Source organism: Prionailurus bengalensis, chromosome C1, assembly GCF_016509475.1.
Source record: "Prionailurus bengalensis isolate Pbe53 chromosome C1, Fcat_Pben_1.1_paternal_pri, whole genome shotgun sequence".
Classification (NCBI taxonomy): domain Eukaryota; kingdom Metazoa; phylum Chordata; class Mammalia; order Carnivora; family Felidae; genus Prionailurus; species Prionailurus bengalensis.
The window spans coordinates 86,590,805-86,610,318 of record NC_057345.1 but is presented as its reverse complement, the minus strand read 5'-3'; the positions used below and the strand labels follow the sequence as shown (position 1 = coordinate 86,610,318).

Below are 19,514 nucleotides of genomic sequence, written 5' to 3'. Positions count from 1 at the left end.
CAGAACAAGTATGTCCCATTCCGTATTTGGGACACATTTATACTACAGATGATTATTTGAAGTGAAATGTTACTGGGATCCTTTATTTATTTATTTATTTATTTATTTATTTGCTAAATCTGGTGACACTATTCTGTATGTAATTTCACCTCAATTTAAATGAAATTGTAAAATGAAAAATGTGTAGTATTCATCAGCAGAAAAAGGAACAATACTATTTTTGGTCTGTCATGAAATCCCAGTGTTTGGTAGTTAAATTAGAAACACCTGAACACTACATTCATTTGTTTGTTTAGTTTTTAGCTCTTTAAATTCTCAGTGAATCCACCCTTATAATCTAGACACAAAAGTTTCATCACCAAAAAAACTTCTTCCCACTATACCTATATATTAATGCCTCTACCCACCCACTTCTTACCAATTATAGATATAGATATAGATATATGCACATACATACATACGAATGTTAAAACATTCACATTTAGGTTTTTATGTGACATGAGTTTTAATTTTTCTGGAGTTAGATAGGAGTGGGATTCCTGGTCATATGGTAGATGCACATTTAATTTCACAAAAATCTTCGAAAACGATTTGCAGAGTAGCTCTATCATTTTGCATTCCCACCAGTATTATGAAAGAGTTCCTGTTGCTCTGTATCTTTGCCAGCATTTCTTACTGGCAATATTTTCTATTTTAGCTATTCTGGTAAGTGTGTTGTGGTATGTCATCATAGTTGTGTTTTTTTTGTTTTGTTAATATATGAAGTTTATTGTCAAATTGGTTTCCATACAACACCCAGTGCTCATCCCAAAAGGTGCCCTCCTCAATACCCATCACCCACCCTCCCCTCCCTCCCACCCCCCATTAACCCTCAGTTTGTTCTCGGTTTTTAAGAGTCTCTTATGCTTTGGCTCTCTCCCACTCTAACCTCTTTTTTTTTTCCTTCCCCTCCCCCATGGGTTTCTATTAAGTTTCTCAGGATCCACATAAGAGTGAAAACATATGGTATCTGTCTTTCTCTGTATGGCTTATTTCACTTAGCATCACACTCTCCAGTTCCATCCACGTTGCTACAAAGGGCCATATTTCATTCTTTCTCACTGCCACGTAGTACTCCATTGTGTATATAAACCACAATTTCTTTATTCATTCATCAGTTGATGGACATTTAGGCTCTTTCCATAATTTGGCTATTGTTGAGAGTGCTGCTATAAACATTGGGGTACAAGTGCCCCTATGCATGAGTACTCCTGTATTCCTTGGATAAATTCCTAGCAACTACTGGGAAGAGGAAACAACCAACAAAACTAAAAGGCAACCAACGGAATGGGAAAAGATATTTGCAAATGACATATCGGACAAAGGGCTAGTATCCAAAATCTATAAAGAGCTCACCAAACTCCACACACGAAAAACAAATAACCCAGTGAAGAAATGGGCAGAAAACATGAATAGACCCTTCTCTAAAGAAGACATCCGGATGGCCAACAGGCACAGGAAAAGATGCTCAACGTCGCTCCTCATCAGGGAAATACAAATCAAAACCACACTCAGATATCACCTCACGCCAGTCAGAGTGGCCAAAATGAACAAATCAGGAGACTATAGATGCTGGAGAGGATGTGGAGAAACGGGAACCCTCTTGCACTGTTGGCGGGAATGCAAATTGGTGCAGCCACTCTGGAAAACAGTGTGGAGGTTCCTCAAAAAATTAAAAATAGACCTACCCTATGACTCAGTCATCATAGTTTTAATTTGCATTTCCCTAGTGGATAATGATGTTAACCTCCTTTCACATGCTTATTAATCATTTTTGTATCCTATTTAATGAAGCATCCATTTCATGTCTTTTGCCTACTTTTAATTTGGATTGTTTTCTTATGGTTAAGTTTTAAACATTCTTTACATATTCTGGACACAAGTCTTTGCCAGATACATGATTTGCAAATATTTTCTCCAAGTCCATAGCTTGTCCTCTTATTTCCTCAACCATGTCTTTAGTAAAAACAAAAGTTTTTCATTTTGATGAAATCAAAATCGAGAGTATCAGTATTTTCTTGTGTGGATCATATTTTTTTGTTACAATGTCCAAGAACCCATCATCAAACTGAAAGACACATTTTATCCTATGCTTTCTTATAGTTTTGCATTTTACATTTAGATCTAGATTTAGAGTTAATTTTTGTATGAAGTGTAAGTTTTAATGGAAAGGATCCTTTTTTTTTTTTTTTTTGCATATAGATGTCAATTACTCCAGCACCATTAGTTTTTTTTAAAAAGACTGTCCTTTCTCCGTTGAATTGTTTTAGCACCATTGTCAAAAATCAGTTGGCCATATTTGTGTGGATCTTTTTGCTGTTATGTTGATTTATGTCTCTCCCTTCTTTGATACCACACTGTCTTGATTACTTTAGGTTTATGGTAAATCTTAAAAATAGGTAGTGTGATTCCTCTAATTTTCTTCTTTTTTCAAAACTGATCTATTCTAGTTCTTTTGCCTTTCCGTATGAATGTTAGAATGAACTTGTTGACATCTGTAATAAAACCCATGAGATTTTGATTGCATTTATTTGATTATGATGCATTTAGGTGTGGATATTTTGGGGTTTGACCTTTTTGGAGTTTGCTTAGCCTCTTGAATCTATAGGTTAATGTCACCAAATTTGGCAACTTTTCAGCCATTATTTCAAATATTTTTCCAGCACTGTCTGGTTCAGCACTGTATGCAGAATCCTTTCTTTCCAGGACTCTGATAACATGAGTATTAGACATTTCTTATTGTCCCACAGATCTCTGAGCTCTTTTCCTTCCTTGCTTCCTTCCTTCCTTCCTCCCTCCCTCCTTCCCTCCTTCCCTTCCTTCCTTTCCTTCCTTCCTTCCTTCCTTCCTTCCTTCCTTCCTTCCTTCCTTCTTTTTTCCGGCTGTTATTCTCTGCCATTCAGAATAGATAATTTGTTTTAAGTTTATTGATTTATTTAGTAACCTCTACACTGTGTGGGTCTTGAACTCACAACCCCAAGATCAAGAGTTTCATGTTCTTCTGACTGAGCCAGCCAGACATCCCTAGAGTGGATAAGTTTTATTGATCTGTCTTCAAGTTCATTAACTCTTACCTCTACTGCATTTGCTGTTGAATCCATTTGTATGTGTGTTTTTAAATTTGAGTTACTGTTCTAATACTTCCATTTGTTTCTTTTTTATATCTTCTATTTTAATATTTATTGCAAGATTATTTCTGATGGCTTATTCAAGTATTTTTATAATAGCTGCTGTAAAGTCTTTCTCAGATAATTCCAATATTGATGTCATCTCAGCCTCATCTATTATTTTTCTAACATAAGTTGAAATTTTTGTGGCACTTTGCAGGGTAATTTTTGATTATAGTATGGACATTGTAAATATTATTTTAGAAGATTCATTCTAGATCTTGCTTAGATTCTATGGAGAATGCCAATCTATTTATTCTAACAGGCAGTCAACCTGGTTAGGTTCAGGTTGCAATAACCAATCTACCTGTGGTCTATGGTTCCAGTGTCAGTCCACTTTTCAAGGATTGCAGTTCTCTTTGGATCTCTTTCAAGTTTGTGCTACTCAGTGTGGGACCTAGACAGTCTGGGACCTAGTTGATTGGATAGTTTAGTTCTGAAGGTGTTTTGGTATGCTGAGTAGGAGCAGATCCGAGCATCAGTGACTTGAGCATGTCCCTTGGGGTTTGTAAACAACTTTATGAGATTGCTTTCCTGTGCCCCTCCCATTCCATGACCTCTCTGCCACTTCCTCATTTTCAGTCCTCTGCCAGAAACTTGGGGTTCTAGTTACTCTATTCTGTTGCTGTCTGTCTCAGAGCTTCATGATTGAGCCTACATCCTGACCCATGTGGAGGGACAGAAAGAAAAAAAGCAACAGGGGGTTGCTCTATGCTTTTGAAACCACAGCTCTAGGAAACAGAGAAAAATTCCCTCCTCTTGCTGGTAGCTATTGTGGATTTCCATGGTTTTTGGTCACCACTACAGAATTGCTTGGAGGAAGTCTCTGGAAGCCAATAAGAAGACTTTGCTTCAACTATTATTATTACAAGTGTAGTAACTTTGTTTTGTTGTGAAGTTCTGTAGAAATCTATCATCTGTGTACAAAGTATTGCTCAAGGGGAAGTAGTATGATGCACATACAGGACAGATAACCCCTGTAAAGTTGGACAACAGTCTGACCTCACTTAATGCCTAGGGTGGGAAGAGTGATGGCTAATCAGATAGATATTTATCATTTTGGAAGTGGTATGTTATTTTCAAAAGTCCAAGCCAAATAGTAGGGTTTTAATTGATGTGAAACTGTACTAAGATTAGATATGAATCTGAATTTCATGTTTATTTATATAGTGTCACTCTTAAAATACTGTTATCTGCCTACATTCAGGAAATACTTTCAAATGCTTTTGCTTTTTTTTTTTTGTTTTTAATTCTTTGATTTTAGCAGTGGCTTGCAGTTTACTTGACAGTGTATACAGAAACATTTTCCAAGGAGGAATTAAACTTCATATTAAATTAATTGATTTTCCCAATAAATTTTGATAGCCTAAAGTGTGCCAGACTCCATACATTTTGAGTATTATCTTACTGTTACCATTATTACTTCTCTTGGTTATAGAAATTTAGCAGATAACGTTGAAATGTACATTTAAAGTTAATAGCATGTGCTAAGTCTGAAATACGGTAGACTTTTTTTTAAACCCTTTTTTTTTTAACCTGGAAATAAGGCTGGATGAGCTGACAGATTGTTTGAATGAACTAGAATCTCATTGAAATGCTGTTTTCTTTTTCTTTCATTTATTTCCTCCCTCCCACCATTCCTACCTTCATTTGTTTTTCCAGAATGAAAAATACTGAATTGCTGTCATTCTATCTGTATGTTGGGCCTGCTGGTCTCTCCCTGTCTGCTCTTTCCCTGGTCTAGAGTGTTGATTATTTTGCTTATTGCCATGTTGTGGGTAATTACATTGAACAGGGAGGAGAGGAAAAGCATTATGAGTTTCTAAAGTTGTTCAGAAGAATTTGTATTTGATGAGCATTAGGGAGCCACTAGATTCCTGAGCTGGAGGACTGAGACTGAAAACTGAGAAGTGCACTTAGTCTGTCAGTACAGTAACAGGGTGGCTTCTGTGGGGAAGGAAACGAAAACTCTAGATAAAGATGAGGTAGTGGAGTATTGTAGTAAATAATTTGCTTACACCAGTATATAAACAGAGGAGGCTGCTCTGAGGGCGTGGTGATGGGCCACTGTAGTTTCAGATGCTAATTCTAGAGAACACAGGAAAGGCAGGGAGTCCTGGCAGGTGCTCTAGATCTAGCAGGTCAAAGTCCAGGGTACAGAAGGGCCAACAGAAAGTAATCAGGAAGCCAGGGTAGGGGAATGTTTTCAGAATGCTTGGGCAAAAGTCTGATTCTGCAGAAATCCCTTGTACTTCCTGCCTATGGCCAGAATTGTGTTTGTGGTGATGTGGGGAGGCGGGGGTTGGGGGGTGGGGACTGACATGGAGGTGGTTCAAGCTGGGCATGAAAAAGACAGAAGCTAGGTAGTCTCACATGCATGTACTCATCACGGACATCCCGGAATAAGGCAGTGGAAGTGGAAAAGGTGAATTTAAAAGATATCAAAGGAATGAAGGGAAGGATGTTGCAATAGGGAATTTAGAAAATGGAGGTGGCAAAAGCAGTGTTTTGATTTCCAAGCATTATGTAAGGGAGTCTGACACAAACTGGTAGTTGAGAAGAGGTTTGAGTGGGAAAAAAATACATTTTTTTTCTTTGTTGATTTTGAGATGTATGAATGTAACCAGAATTAAGCCACGATGGCCTCTGATTAACTTCTAAAATATAAAGAGCAAAGCCGTATCAGCAGGAGCTATGGAAATGGTTAGAAAGGACACATTAGAAGTACATGCAGACCACAGAAAAGGTGTCAACAGTAGACACACTAAAGATAAAGCCCTTATTACAGAACAGAGATTAATAGTGAAGAGGCTGCTTTAATAGACTATGTGTGAGAAGGTGGGATGAGTGGGATCTTAGATTTTGTGGAGAAGTGATTTTTTTTTTTTTTAACTGCTTCTGAATAGAGGGAAAAAATTTGGAAAGATAACAGAGGCTCATGTCTGGTTTTGGTCTTTATTTCTTGTAAGCTGATATCATACACAGGGAATGAGGTGAAAGAACAATTCAGGGTTAATCCAAATATCTGGAAACAAATACTGTGAGATGGTGTTCATCAGGTAAAATAATCAGAGCCACAACGAGGACCTTCACATGTTAAGACCTTACCAATCTCCAAGCATCTCTCTCTGGTGAGTTTTCTTGTTTTTTGGTCTTGAACACCATTCTTTAAGACTTCTAGAATTGATTCCAATACTTGTTTGGTTCACAATGTTCCTTTCAATTTGTCAAACTAATAGACACAATTCAGGTGAAGGTTTTGAAACAAATTTTATTGGAAGAATTTTGTTACAATTGTTTATTCTTTTTAAATACATCTGAAGTTAAAATATATACATGAATGTCTTCAAGTAGAAAAAAGTGAAATATACAGGATGGATTTGTTGTATTACACTTAGGCAAATCATAATTGTTCACTTTAGCATATTCAAACCAAAGTACAACAGTCTGAAATTTGACATTGCAATCTAGCCTTGTACTCAAACATTTGTTTAGAAATGTTTTGATGCCATAATCTTTACCAAAGGAATCAAACCCAAATTCAAACTTGGCAGGAAAAGACAGGGAGGTAAAATGTTGTAGGGGTATTTAGAATATACTGAGAAGGGATTTGGCAATTTTTAATTCACAGTATTTTTGATATAAAAAGATCCATTCTGTTTACTGATCAAACTCACCAATGTCGGGGCAAAGTATCAGTTGGGAAGAAATATCTCTGAAATTTTGCTATCAGAGGAAGCAATGGAATTACTTAGCAAATTCTTGACAGGATACTTCTAGTTCAAAACCAAATCTTCATTGAGGCTAACTAATGCATGATATGTGGTACATAAACAAAATTCAAATACTAAAATTAAAAATAAAGCTTTCTTTTCACTTAGAAAAAAGGGGAAATTTTACCCTGGCAGCAGCAATTAATTAAAAGAGATGAAAAATAAGAAATATAGAGAAGCTCTACTAAAATTTAAGATTTAGAGGGGAAAGGGGAAAAAAGGAAAAAAAGCTAAGAAATATTTAAATCACTTAATACACGTAGTGTTTGTTTTTTTGGAAGCACCTTTAGGATATACCACTAAGAGTTTTGGACAGTCCTACATATGGGGATAAATGAAACAAAGTATGTTATACACAGATCCTTAAAGTAATAGGAATATGGCAATTTTCCATAGAAACCAAGGAGGCAATGTGGTTTCTCATTTGGCAATACATAATGTAAAAATTCAAGTGACCCAGCTTCCACGGTCCCAGTTCCGCCAAATTCCTATCCAACAACATGGATAACATCTCTATACTTGGTCTACTGTTCCTGGATTAAAATTGAGAAGCAGCTCACAGGGTTCCTTGAAAAAAAATGGCCAAAGTGAATACAAAGTCACTTACTTGTGCAAAAATGCCAAAGAAAAGCTGAGGTGTCTTCTGTAATAAACAATAAATTACTGGTTCTCTCTCTCCACAGCCCATACTTACTTTTGTATCCACTACCATCTACAAGAGTTACTCACTAGTTAACCAAACATTTACTGAGCATATAAGCTCATGCTAAGTTTGGGGATAATGGGATGGATGAAGAGACACTTTTTTTGTTGTTTTGTTTTTGTTTTTTGTTTTTTTTTTTTTTTACAAACTTGCCAATATTACCAGAATTGCAAATACTAAATTTTCAAAGCCTCAGGAAGAGTTCAAAGTTCAGTATTATTATTAAGCATAGATTGCTACTAATTAAGAAATAGAGTTCTTCCTTGAAAAGGTGTCTGTACAATGTAATGTTGTAAATCAAATCCTCAGATCCCTCTCCAGCAGCACAAATTATTTGTACTTCTTGGAAGAGAATTCCCTCATCAATTAAGTGAACCTCTCTCTTAGCCAGGGTGAGTTCAGGTTCTCCTTACTCATACATAGGCTCTCTTCTGAATCCCTCCCTTTTTTAAGCAGCTTAATCTGAGCATTAGTAAAACTTTTTTTTTCCTAAAGATTTTGAAATACTGATTCTGACTATTCTTTTTAGTAAAGGGCCCTGCAGGGCAAGGAGGTGGTGCGAGGTGGCTGCACAGTTTAAATTCAGTGGCAAAGGTAGGAAATACGCATGAGAGCACTGAATGAAGGAATGAATTTAAGCAATGTATATGGAACTATTGCACCATAATCTATTTTGTCATGGTAATTGTTCACTGATTTTACTGGAGAGTCTGTTTAAGTCAGCTACAACTTCTTGGGTCTTTAAACCACAGCAGAATGAAGTACTTAATACAGCAGTCATCAGAAAAACACTGGATTTAAGGTCAGTACCTTACCACTGGCTATCCCTCAGGCAAGTCATTTAAAGTCTCCCCAAACAGCTTCCTCATCTGTAAAATAAAATGCAGTTAAGAATTCCTTCCCCAGAGCTGGGGTTGGGGTGGGATTTGAAAATGCTCTATCAATCATAAAAGCATGCAAAATTCTTTATTGAAATATGAGGATTTCAAATGTGATAACCTGGAAAAGACCACACAAAGAACCTGACACAGAAATACTAATATACGTTGACCCCCAATCTTTGTTTTAATCTGTAGTTAGGAAATGGTTAAACATAAACCAAAAGATGGTCTCATCAAAAAGACTCCCATCTATTTAGCTTTTAACTATACTTCTCCGCAAATGTTTTTCTTTTGATACGTAATTTTTCATTGTATTTGTGGGTCTAGATTCTATGGTAGAGATCTAGATGACTAAGGCTTCTGGTGGATCATGTCTTGAAACCATCTTCTTCCATTAATAAAACTTTTGGTGAGCTTCAAAGAATAACATTTATTTATTTTTGCCAACGTTCTTGTGAACTGTAAAATAATTTGTTTTGAAGATGGTAACAGAAAGAAAAAAGTTTAACTTTATCAAGGTAATGCTTTTATGTTGAAAGTAAGCAATTGAATATTTGGGGCTCAGGTAAGACTTCAAAAATTCACCCTATTGATTTAAAAAACTTGTTTGGTTCTGTATTTCATTTAATGCCCAATTTTGTGTGGCTCTGAGAACAAATATTAAAAACTCAAAAGCTCCCTAAGTAATAAAACTGCCAAGTGTCAAGACTGAAATGGTATATATAACCCGTGAGAATTAGCCTAGTTTCTGAAAAGTACCAGCTCAGAGAATATAAACAAAATAAAGAAACTAAGCAATCCTTAAACTGGGTTTAGCCTCGAGCAATTAACAGAAAATTTCACTCACAAGTTAAAAGTATCCAAGAGCACAGATGTCATTGTATTTTAAAAATCAGGAACTGGTTTCATAAGAGTAAAAAAGTAAAAGAGAGTACAAAAATTATATTTTCCACAAAGAATATTCTAAACCTCATAATGAAAGTATGGAAATAATATTCTAAATCTCATAATTACTTATGAAAAACAAGACAATAAAACTCCATTTATAAAGTGCCTTAATGTACCAAAAATGGAGGTCAGCTTCCCTTTATTTACAAATGATTTTTCATCACATTTACAGAAAGGCAAATATTACACTGGAGAGGCAGCACAACAGAGTAGAAAGAACTTGACTTGGAGTCAGAAGACCTGGGTTCTAGTCTTGGCTTTGCCACTAATTCTCTCTGTGACCTTGAGTAAATGACAGCATTTCTGGGCTTCAATTTTCTCATCTCTAAAATGAGAGGTAGAATGAGACTGCTTTTAAGGACAGTCCCTTAGATGTAAAATTCTGTTACGCAATGAAATCTTTTTGTTCTTAAATCCCAGCATTGTAGGAGCATGCCACAATGTTAATAATCTATACAAAATTGATTATCCCATAGTAGGTAAAAACATCATAGAACTCTCATCAACTACATTTGGAGTCACTGACTGGGCTACTTTACAAAGGTGCACAAGTCACAGTATTTTGGTTCCTGGCGAATACATGTAGGCTTTGAAGAATGCCGAAGCATCTGGATACAAGGTAAATCCCAGTGCCACTACCTACTACTTCTTTATGCCTCTGCACAAGACAGCTTGGCGACAATGAGAAGAATACGGAGCTACAGATTACACACTGCCCCTCACAAAAGTGCACAGGGAGTCAGCAAAATAAAACACACACAGTAAGCCCTTTGAGTAATATAATCTAGATTTCAAAACGCAAAACTAATATAGGTAATTTCAGTTTGGGGAAGTTTACCTTGCTAAGTAAACTGCCCCAGAGCAAAACAAATTTGTTCTCCAGAGAATATTTTGGTTTTTAAAAAATTGGCAAAGTTCTACTCAGAGATTCATCCCCCTCCCTTGAGCCCCAAGAATTACTTAGCTCAATAATAAAGACGTCTCAAATCTTTAACAACAATCAGGTAATGTTTCTGAGTGGAATTATCTATTTTAGCAGTACACCTGTGCCAAAAACACAGATGAGACAGAGTATTTGTTATAACAGTATTTGTGAGAACAAAGTTGCTTTTTTTCACACTAATTTGTCCTTACTGCACACACAGGTTTAAGGACATTTAATTAAAGCATAAATGTAAATGCCAACCTGCTAAATCATACAAGCTGGCAACCTCTTGTAACGGGTGCAAAATTAGAGTTCCATATCAGTCTAATAATGTGTATGCTCAATGCCTTATCAAAGAAAAGACATACGCATGCACTTGTGTATTGAGAATATAGTTAAAATGATGCAAAACTTCACTTGGAGTGGAGGGCTTGGTGAAAGGCAGAACTGCATCTGCAAATGCACTGGTCAGTTTTACAGGCCAGTGCAAATATTATCTCCACATGTGAACAATCAGTACAATTACATATAATATTAGTTTTTAAAGGCACACAACCAAAATTCCTGCCTTCATCTACACTCACATTTTCCACAATATGCCAAAACCCACAGAACACCCCAGGCTTCTATCAGGCTTGGTAGTGGATGAAAACTTCCAAATGACTACTTAGACTTATAATGAAAAAGCAGTACATTATCAGGACGTTTCCTTTTATACTTTCCCTCCTTAAACATCTCAACAGTTGTTTTCGTCAAACATATTCTGTTGCAGGAATTCTTAGCTTCAGAACTGCCTGGCAGTAAGTAGAAATGCTTTGAAAATACTGCTTAATCTGCAAAACAGAGACTGTCAACAACTCATAGCAATCTGCAGCAGTTTAGAAAAGCATAAAGTAGTCCAGTTTTCCTACTATAGTTCATAAACTGTAGATCAGAAATAGGGAGAAAGATACTCTATAACTTAGACAAAATAACAGCGATTTCTGCCCCATCAGTGAAAAAGTGCTTATTACTGGTTGACATTCTAAACAAGTATTTCCATCCTGCAGGGTTTTTTCCCCCAAGAATTCAGTTTTTTAAAGTTAAAAGGGAAGATACCTTATGATAAAGCAAAGAACAATGGGTAAATGTCTATCCAGATCAATATTTCTTCATAAACCACAGAGAATCTTTGAGTGTTCAAGCACTTGTCATCTCAAATCACGATTTTATTTTTCAAATACACCAGAACCCAGAAATCAACTTATTTATTACTTCTAAGACACCTGTTTTATCACAACTGATCTGTATCTTCAATAGTTCAAACCCAATAAAATGTTGCTTTTAGGATTTCTGAAAGCAACTGTATTTGTGCAAGGCTTGCACAAGAAAACAAATTGTATGACTTAGCATTTGAAGAATGAAAAAACACAATAACATTGTCACAACCATTTCTGCCTTCACTCTACATTGCCTTTCCTTTCATTAAGAAAATCCATCAACAGCGAGGAGACATAGCAAAGGTTATCACAGACAAGTAGCTTTTAGAGAAATTTGGGATTTAGCAGATGTTTTAAGTTAGTCAAAACAACCGTCTGTAAAACAAATGCTTTGCAAAGTTTTGAAAATACAGTCCATGGAATAATGCAATGTGATAACTGAATTTGATTTACAAAGCAAAATAACACCTGTTTTTTGATGAGGTAAAGCAGTAAGAGGAAACTTTTCATATATTTAAACCTATGCTGGAAGGACACGAAAAGACAATCTGTATACATCACTAACAAGAGTCTTCCACCTTGTACAGATTACAGAATTACCCATTAAAAAACATATGCATGACCTTTGATGGTACATTTTTATGCTGGCAAATACATTTTCAGATACAAAGGCACTTTGAAAACCCAATATGGTTTGGTTCATAAGTTTGCAAGGTACAAACAATTTTACAAACATATGATTATACTGAAGAACGTCAACAATCGTGACATTACATATAAAATTATTTCTTTTTTTTTTCTTTTCTTCTTTTTTTTTTTTAGTAACACTAGTTTTGTGGACAGGAAGCAGTGGCTTCCATCAGCTTCAGCGAAGACATTCAGATGCCTGGAGGCCCATAGTCCGAATTCTTACTGGCTAGGAGGAGAACTGGGAGTGAGGGCATTTTTGAAATGGAAAAAGAAAAGAAAGGAAGCAAAAACTAACATCCTGGAACAAAACTAGAAACCTCAGAAATCAAAATGGTTTGGAGGGAAGAGCACAAAAGACAAGACCAACAGTCCAGGAGGGACCCTCTTAACTCTGATCCCTCAGCTGTGAAGTCCTGGCAGAGCACAAAAGGCTGACGCTACCTGGTGTACTTGGAGCTGGGGATTTGTAGTGACGATTTCCGTCTTAAAAAGCTAGGTACAGTGTTTTGGATTGTACAGTACCAGAAATATTGGGTCCCCCAAAAAGGACAATTTCTTTTCATTCATTACATGGCCGCAAAGTCAATCTGTACATAAAGCTGTCTCACTCCAGCCTGAAAAGTAAAAAAAAAAAAAAAAAAAAAAATTAGAAAATCAAACCAATAACACACTACACATTTCAGAAAATTAATTTAAAAAAAAAACTTTTTTTTTTTTTTTTTAAAGGAAAGCATTACTTTTCTCTTCTGCCTCTGGAACAATAATTCTCTATTTTTCATCATAAAGGGCCAGCAATGTTACTTTAGAAATAAGCATAGTGACAAGTTGCAAAAAACATCCTTCATTTGCCTCTAGGGAAGAAAGCCATGCTACTGATTATAAACCATGTCCCAGCGAAATTTGGAACAATTAGGTTACCCGTGTACTGTTACTCTGCCAGAGAACACCATAGTGCTTGCTTAGTTGGCTACTAAAATCATAAATCGATCCAGGCCCCATCTCCCTGTGACGGATGATTAGTAAACACGTATGACCATCTGTTGGTCATTTAAATACATTCTACTCCTCTCTTCCATTTTGGATATGAACTCACTATTCAAAGACCGTTCTCTAAATTGCCACCAGCTCTCCTACATTACCAATTTTTGTGTATTTGCCGCCTACAATTCCTTTTCTCTCTTCTCTTGAACACATTTCAGCTGAACTTTTGCCACCCACCACTTTGCAAAGCTGTTGGTCAGGGTCGCCTCCAAGGTGCTCAGACCAGTGCTCACTTGTCAGTCCTCTTAGCAGTTAGTCTATTAGCCAGGACACAGGCGATCTCCTCTCCTAACGAAAACGCTTTTCCCCTCTTGGCTTCCAGAGAATACTCACTGGTAACTTTTTACCTCATTTATCAGTCTTCCTTAATCTCCTTTGGTGCTTCTTTCTCCTAACTTGGAGTACTAAGCACTAACTACCCAAAGGCCCAGTCCTCAGATTCCTTCTTTTTCTGCACTGTTCCCTAGCTGATCTCGTCTAATATCCAGACTTTCAGTACCAGGTATATGCTCATCCTCCCACATTTGTATTTCCACATTGGAACCTACCAACCGTCTACTTGACAGTTGCAGCTAGATGTCTGACAAGTATTACAACACAGCCAAACTGAACACTATTGCCTCTCCTCAAAGCCTGGTGCTCTTGCATCTTCTGTGGTTCAATCCCACCCTTAATGTTACAACTGAAAGACCTTTCTCTCACACTCAGCCCATTAGGAATACCGTTTGCCTCACTTTCAAAACACCACAGTCCCAGAATCTGACCACTTCACATCACCTCCAACTGCTGCCACTTTGGCATGAGGCACTCTCATCTCTTGCCTGGATTTGGTAATGGCTTCCGATCTAGTTCCCATGCCTCTGCCTTTGCCTTCCTTTGGTCTACGTGCAGCAGAACAGTGGCAGTGGTATCACTCCAGCACTCAAAGCCTACAACTGCTCATCTTCCTTGGTCCTTACAGTGGCCTACAAACCCCCGTGACCTGGTCCCAATTACCTCTCTGACTCCTCTCCCCTTGTTCCAGCTTCACTTGACCCTTCTGCCACTAACAGTGTTCCCTGAGATAACCATGTGACATGCTCCCTCTCCGGTCAGACACCAGTGAGGCCTACCCTATATAAAATGCATTCGGTTCATTTATACAACAAGTATGCTCCCTACCCTTTCCTAACCCTGATTCCCCTATCCACAACACTAACCACCTCCTGACACATTATAAAATTTAGCATTTGCTATGCTGCTGTGTTTACTGTTGCTCACCCATTATCATGTGATCTCTCCAAAGAAAAAAAGGATTTTGTCTTTTTTTTCACTGCTGACCTCTATACCTCAAGTAATGCCTGGCAAAGAGTAAGTAATCAATAAATGTTTACTGGATGAACAGAAATTCTACTAAATTCCTTCTTTCGAATAAAAATAATTGTTTAAATGAAAGCATACAATAGTTTAAGAATTTTCTTGTCAGTGCCACAGAATGAAAGGTAAATTAGAATATTAATGGAAAGGAAAAGAGCCAGAGTGGGGGATAAAAATCTATTAACACTACCATCTTGAGGTAATTTCTAGCATGGCTTTATTTCCTAGCGTTCACGGCGGAGGGCTCTGCAGGGCACTGATGGGTGTGTGGGAGGAGCAGGAGCAGGAGCGACTCTGATGGGATAAAACACTGGGGAGACCTGGAAGCTTCCCAGCACAGAACACCCTTCAGCTTTCTTGCTGCATTAAAAAATAATAATAAAATAAATCTTTGCTGCGGTCAAGTTAAAGCTGTTATTCAAAATTGTTATTTGTTATTCAAATTTCCGGAAAATACATTTAATAGCAGCCTCTCCTTAAAGAGGCTTCTGGCAGAAAACAGAAGGATTTGGGGCTAACATTTAGAACAAACCTCAATTGTCTCATTGTAAAAGCGTCAATACATACCAAGCCTACTCATCTCACAAAACTGTTACATGTTCATCCAGTATTTGACAAATGTTTAATAAAGCCTTGTTCCATACCAGGCACTACTGGAAGGAACATATGTGAACATATAAGAAAGGATTTCATGTGCTATTAAAGTCTACGGAAACAAATTATTATGATTCATTCTAAGTAAGTGTATTTGATTTACTCAACCCAGATGGCCTCTGAAATAATGAAGGAACTCTTCTGCAAAATTCCTGTATGTCTGACCTTAAAAAAACAACTTTGGCCCAAATAACTGGCTTAATTTCTTATCTCTTTTAACAAAATTGTTAATGAAAGTAAAATGGGCAAACTAAGTTGGGCTCCTGTCACTAGCCCTGTCACTTTCCTCACTCCCAGCCCTACTACAGTGAAAATGGTAATAAGAAATGAGGTTAGCCCAAGGCAATAAAAAAAGAGGAAAAACAAAGAGGCTAGGTAAATTGATCTTTGCATAATCATGAGTTAATTACTCAAGCTTATATCTTTCCCCTGAGAGGCTACAGCTTTACATAAAAGCTTGGTCTAACAGAAGCAGTCATTTTGCTTCATCCAGCTGTCCTGAGGGGGACAGCCTCAAGTCTTCCAGCTTCCCATGTTCCTTTCTCCGTTTCCTTCAAAGTAGAGAAGCAGAATTGCCAAAGAATCCTATACTGAGTCATGTACTCCCTGAATGCAAACCAGGTTTTCAACACAGTTTACTCACCATAAAGAGAGGACAAATACTCTAGCAGATCAAAACAGGGCTTGGTTACATTAAAACATTCTACCACTGGCATGGCACCTGGAGTCATAGCCTGGCAGGGGATTGTCTTTAAAAAGTGAAAACTATATAATACTCATTGTATCTTATATCATGAGAGTAATATAAACCAGAATTCAGTCAACACTTTTTAAAACTAAGACTTATTTTTTAACACACATGCACTGCTAAGAAAATAAATGTTAACCTGGTGCCATAGACTTAGAAAATCCTCAATAAATACTCACTGTTGTGGAAAGACAAATGACTCAGAAACTTTTAAAAAATTAGGAAAGTAAACAGGAAAATGGCTACAGAAAATTCTGGTTTGTGTTCTCTACCAAATTCTACAGAAGCTTTCTACTTTTTAGTTCTTGAATATATAATATTAACTTTATCCTTTTATTTATTTATTTTTAAACATTTATTCATTTTTAAGAGACAATGTAAGTGGGGGAGGGACAGAGAGAGGAGACACAGAATCTGAAACAGGCTGCAGGCTCTGGAGTTGTCAGCACAGAGCCCAATGCTGAGCTTGAACTCGCAGATCATGACATCATGACCTGAGCCGAAGTTGAACACTTAACTAGCTGACTGAGACACCCAGCCGCCCCTGACTTTATCCTTTTAAACTGAAGTGTTGAAAACTGCCTTACTCTTGCATATAAAACTAAAGCATCTCAGAATTAGTGAAACAGCGAGTGAATATGATAAAATTATTTTTTAATTTTTTTTAACGTTTATTCATTTTTGAAAGAGAGAGACGGAGCATGAGTGGAGGAGGGGCACAGAGAGAGGGAGACACAGAATGCGAGACAGGCTCCAGGCACCAAGCTGTCAGCACAGAGCCTGATGCGGGTCTTGAACTCATGAGCCATGAGATCATGACCTGAGCCAAAGTCGGATGCCCAACCAACTGAGCCAGCCAGGCACCCTGGTGAATGTGATGAAATTGTAAGTCATGAGCAATAACTTGGGCCCAGGTTCCTTCTTCTAAAAATTGCAAATAATAGAACCTGTTTTGTAAGGCTAGATTATTATGTTAAGCACCTGTCAAAATGCTTGGCACTGGTGGGCTCTCAATAAAGGTGATTTGCTACTGCTATTATTTTCTGCCCTCCATCAACCAACCAATGAAAGCTTAAACCTTGTGGATTAATTAAAAACAATAAACCTAGGGACCTGTCTGCCTCACATCCTACGGCTGTTTACTCCAACCTCCTCAGAAGGTGCACATACAATGAAAAAAATGTAAAGTTGGATAAGGAAAAGTTGAAGAGTTGGGAAGCAGAATTGATACATAAAAATTAAGATTAAAACCATCTACAAACAGGAAAGGGGTAGGTAGCTTCTCCCACTCGCTACCCTTACCCTCCAGCAGACATGAGGCTGGGGGAGGTCTATGGTCAGACAGGGAGGGATCAGGAGCATGGAGGGATGGGGAGGTTCTTGAAACGTGGGTAACTCCCATTTGCGCATGTGAAGAGGCTTTCTGGTTCCTTCCTGGATTATCAGTATGAACTTCTATTTTGAGGCTAGAGAATACAGCACAAAAAGCTGAAGCAGGAAGCGGGGGTTCAGGACTTAATATGCATAACAGACACAGGAGAGTAGAAAAGATGAAAGAAATCATGATAGAAGTTCTATCACTGAATAAAGAGCATGTCTTAAGCTTGACTGTCTTCAGTGCTTTGTGGAACTGAAGAGGGCAATGAAACTGAAGCATATTTGAGATTTTTTCTTCAAACATTATTTCTAACAAAACAGTATATTAAAAAAATTAACAGATGATATCAGCAAGTTTTAAAGAAACATAAAATGTTAAATTGCCGTCTTAATCCAGTATCCTTTCTCTTCCTGTTCATACACCAAATATAAAAAATAAGTTTTCTATCTCCTCAATTGCCAAATGATAACTCATTTTTTAAAAGTTAGTGCAGGGGAGAATGGGAGAGAGAACTTTTTTTATGACAACAGAAAACCTTGTAGTTTAAAAATCGTATTATCCCTTAACTAAAAATCCCTAAGGAATCTAAGTTCACCAATTCACTTGTTTTACTCTCTCTTCATGCACAGCAAGCCAACTCCTTTGGCCATTAAAGATTAATTGATAACCAAGGAAAATGAGAATAAAAAGGACATGCCTAATATACAGTTCTAAAGAGTCATGAAGCTTACAGTTTTATCACCAGAATGGAAAATTATAATTCGCAGACTGATGTTGGTCCTTTCAGTTTAAGGTTACTTCATATACAGTTTAGCAAGAACAACTTACTAACCAAAAACTATTACTTAAATTCTGATTTAAGATCAGCTGTAAGAAAGACACCTGAAAATGTCATAAAACCAAAAAGTGTAACTTATTATTGAGAAGATCCTTCTCAGTCTTTTGGAACTTCAATTTCTGCTATGTCAGAACCAAAACAATGATCACCAAACAACTGTAAAATAATTAAAGGATGGAATGAAACATCAGTAGGGTGACCCCCGCTCCCGTCTAGAAAAAACGTGTTGAACCATCTTCACTGCAAATCCCTGGTGTCTGCTGAGCGTGGAACAGGGTGGCTTGACCCTGGCTGATGAAAAGGCTTAAAATATTTTTCAGAGCTTAAAAATTTCAAAACCCAAATACAGTCTCCAAAACCAAAGAAGCAGCTGAATAAACTTTCAGCTTCAGCCATTTGAAAAGCCAAGATTTCCAGGGTTACCAGAAGAACGTCCTCCACCTACTTCAGTTACAACTTCAGCAGTTCCTAAGCACAGACACAGCTGCTTATGCATTTCTAAACCTAGAAGTGGCATTTCCTTTGCAGAGGGAAAACCGTGACTAAGCGCCCAAGTCACAGAAGAGTACAGTGTGTCCTACAGGTCAACAGAGGCTCATACAATGGGGGTGGGAGGACATGGTAGAACCAGAAGAAAAAGGTAAAGGAGAGAATGATGATCTAGAAATAATGGGGGAAGAGCAAAGTTATTGCTAGCCACATTCTCCTTTGGCCTCTAACACAGGAAGGAGGTGGGAGAAGGATTCAGACGTACTGTGAAGGTCTTGCACACTTCATTATGACATGAAAGTCATAATCATACAGACTTATTATAGTGTCTGTTAAGAAAAGACACATAGTTCTTCAGATCCCAGAGTAAGTGGTACCAGCAGACTGTTTTATACTAGAGTAAGTCTTGCTGTTGCCTATACATAAAATTATTTCATTACTTATCCCCCAAGGAACATTAACATACATTTCTCATTATTAGAGAAGAGAAATCATTTCATTTTTTTTCCTATTTTTTTTGAGATGTCATTTAATTTGTACTAAGGTCCTGAACTTAACTAAACTGCATATTATGTTCTGTTGTCCATGTCTGAAGATAATGATGCTTCTCTCCCTCTCTTCCTTTTTCTCTCCCTCTTTCCCTTTCTGTGTGTGTGTGTGTGTGTGTGTCTGTATATATCATGAC

The 19,514-nt window shown here is 37.2% G+C and overlaps 2 protein-coding genes across 2 annotated transcripts in view; one reads left to right on the top strand and one right to left on the bottom strand.

Annotated features, from left to right (window-relative positions):
* DPH5 (diphthamide biosynthesis 5) overlaps positions 1 to 14,753 on the top strand; it is a 54,128-nt gene extending 39,375 nt beyond the window's left edge. Inside the window, exons 9-10 of the transcript XR_006296677.1 lie at positions 6,176 to 6,337; positions 12,458 to 14,753. The gene's annotated coding sequence lies outside the window, so the exon portion shown is untranslated. The remainder of the gene's footprint in view (positions 1 to 6,175; positions 6,338 to 12,457) is intronic.
* The window catches only part of SLC30A7 (solute carrier family 30 member 7), an 86,289-nt gene continuing 74,538 nt past the window's right edge, over positions 7,764 to 19,514 (bottom strand). The window contains exon 11 of the mRNA XM_043575682.1: positions 7,764 to 12,939. Coding sequence (XP_043431617.1) covers positions 12,892 to 12,939 — 48 coding nt within the window. The 3' untranslated portion in view covers positions 7,764 to 12,891. The remainder of the gene's footprint in view (positions 12,940 to 19,514) is intronic.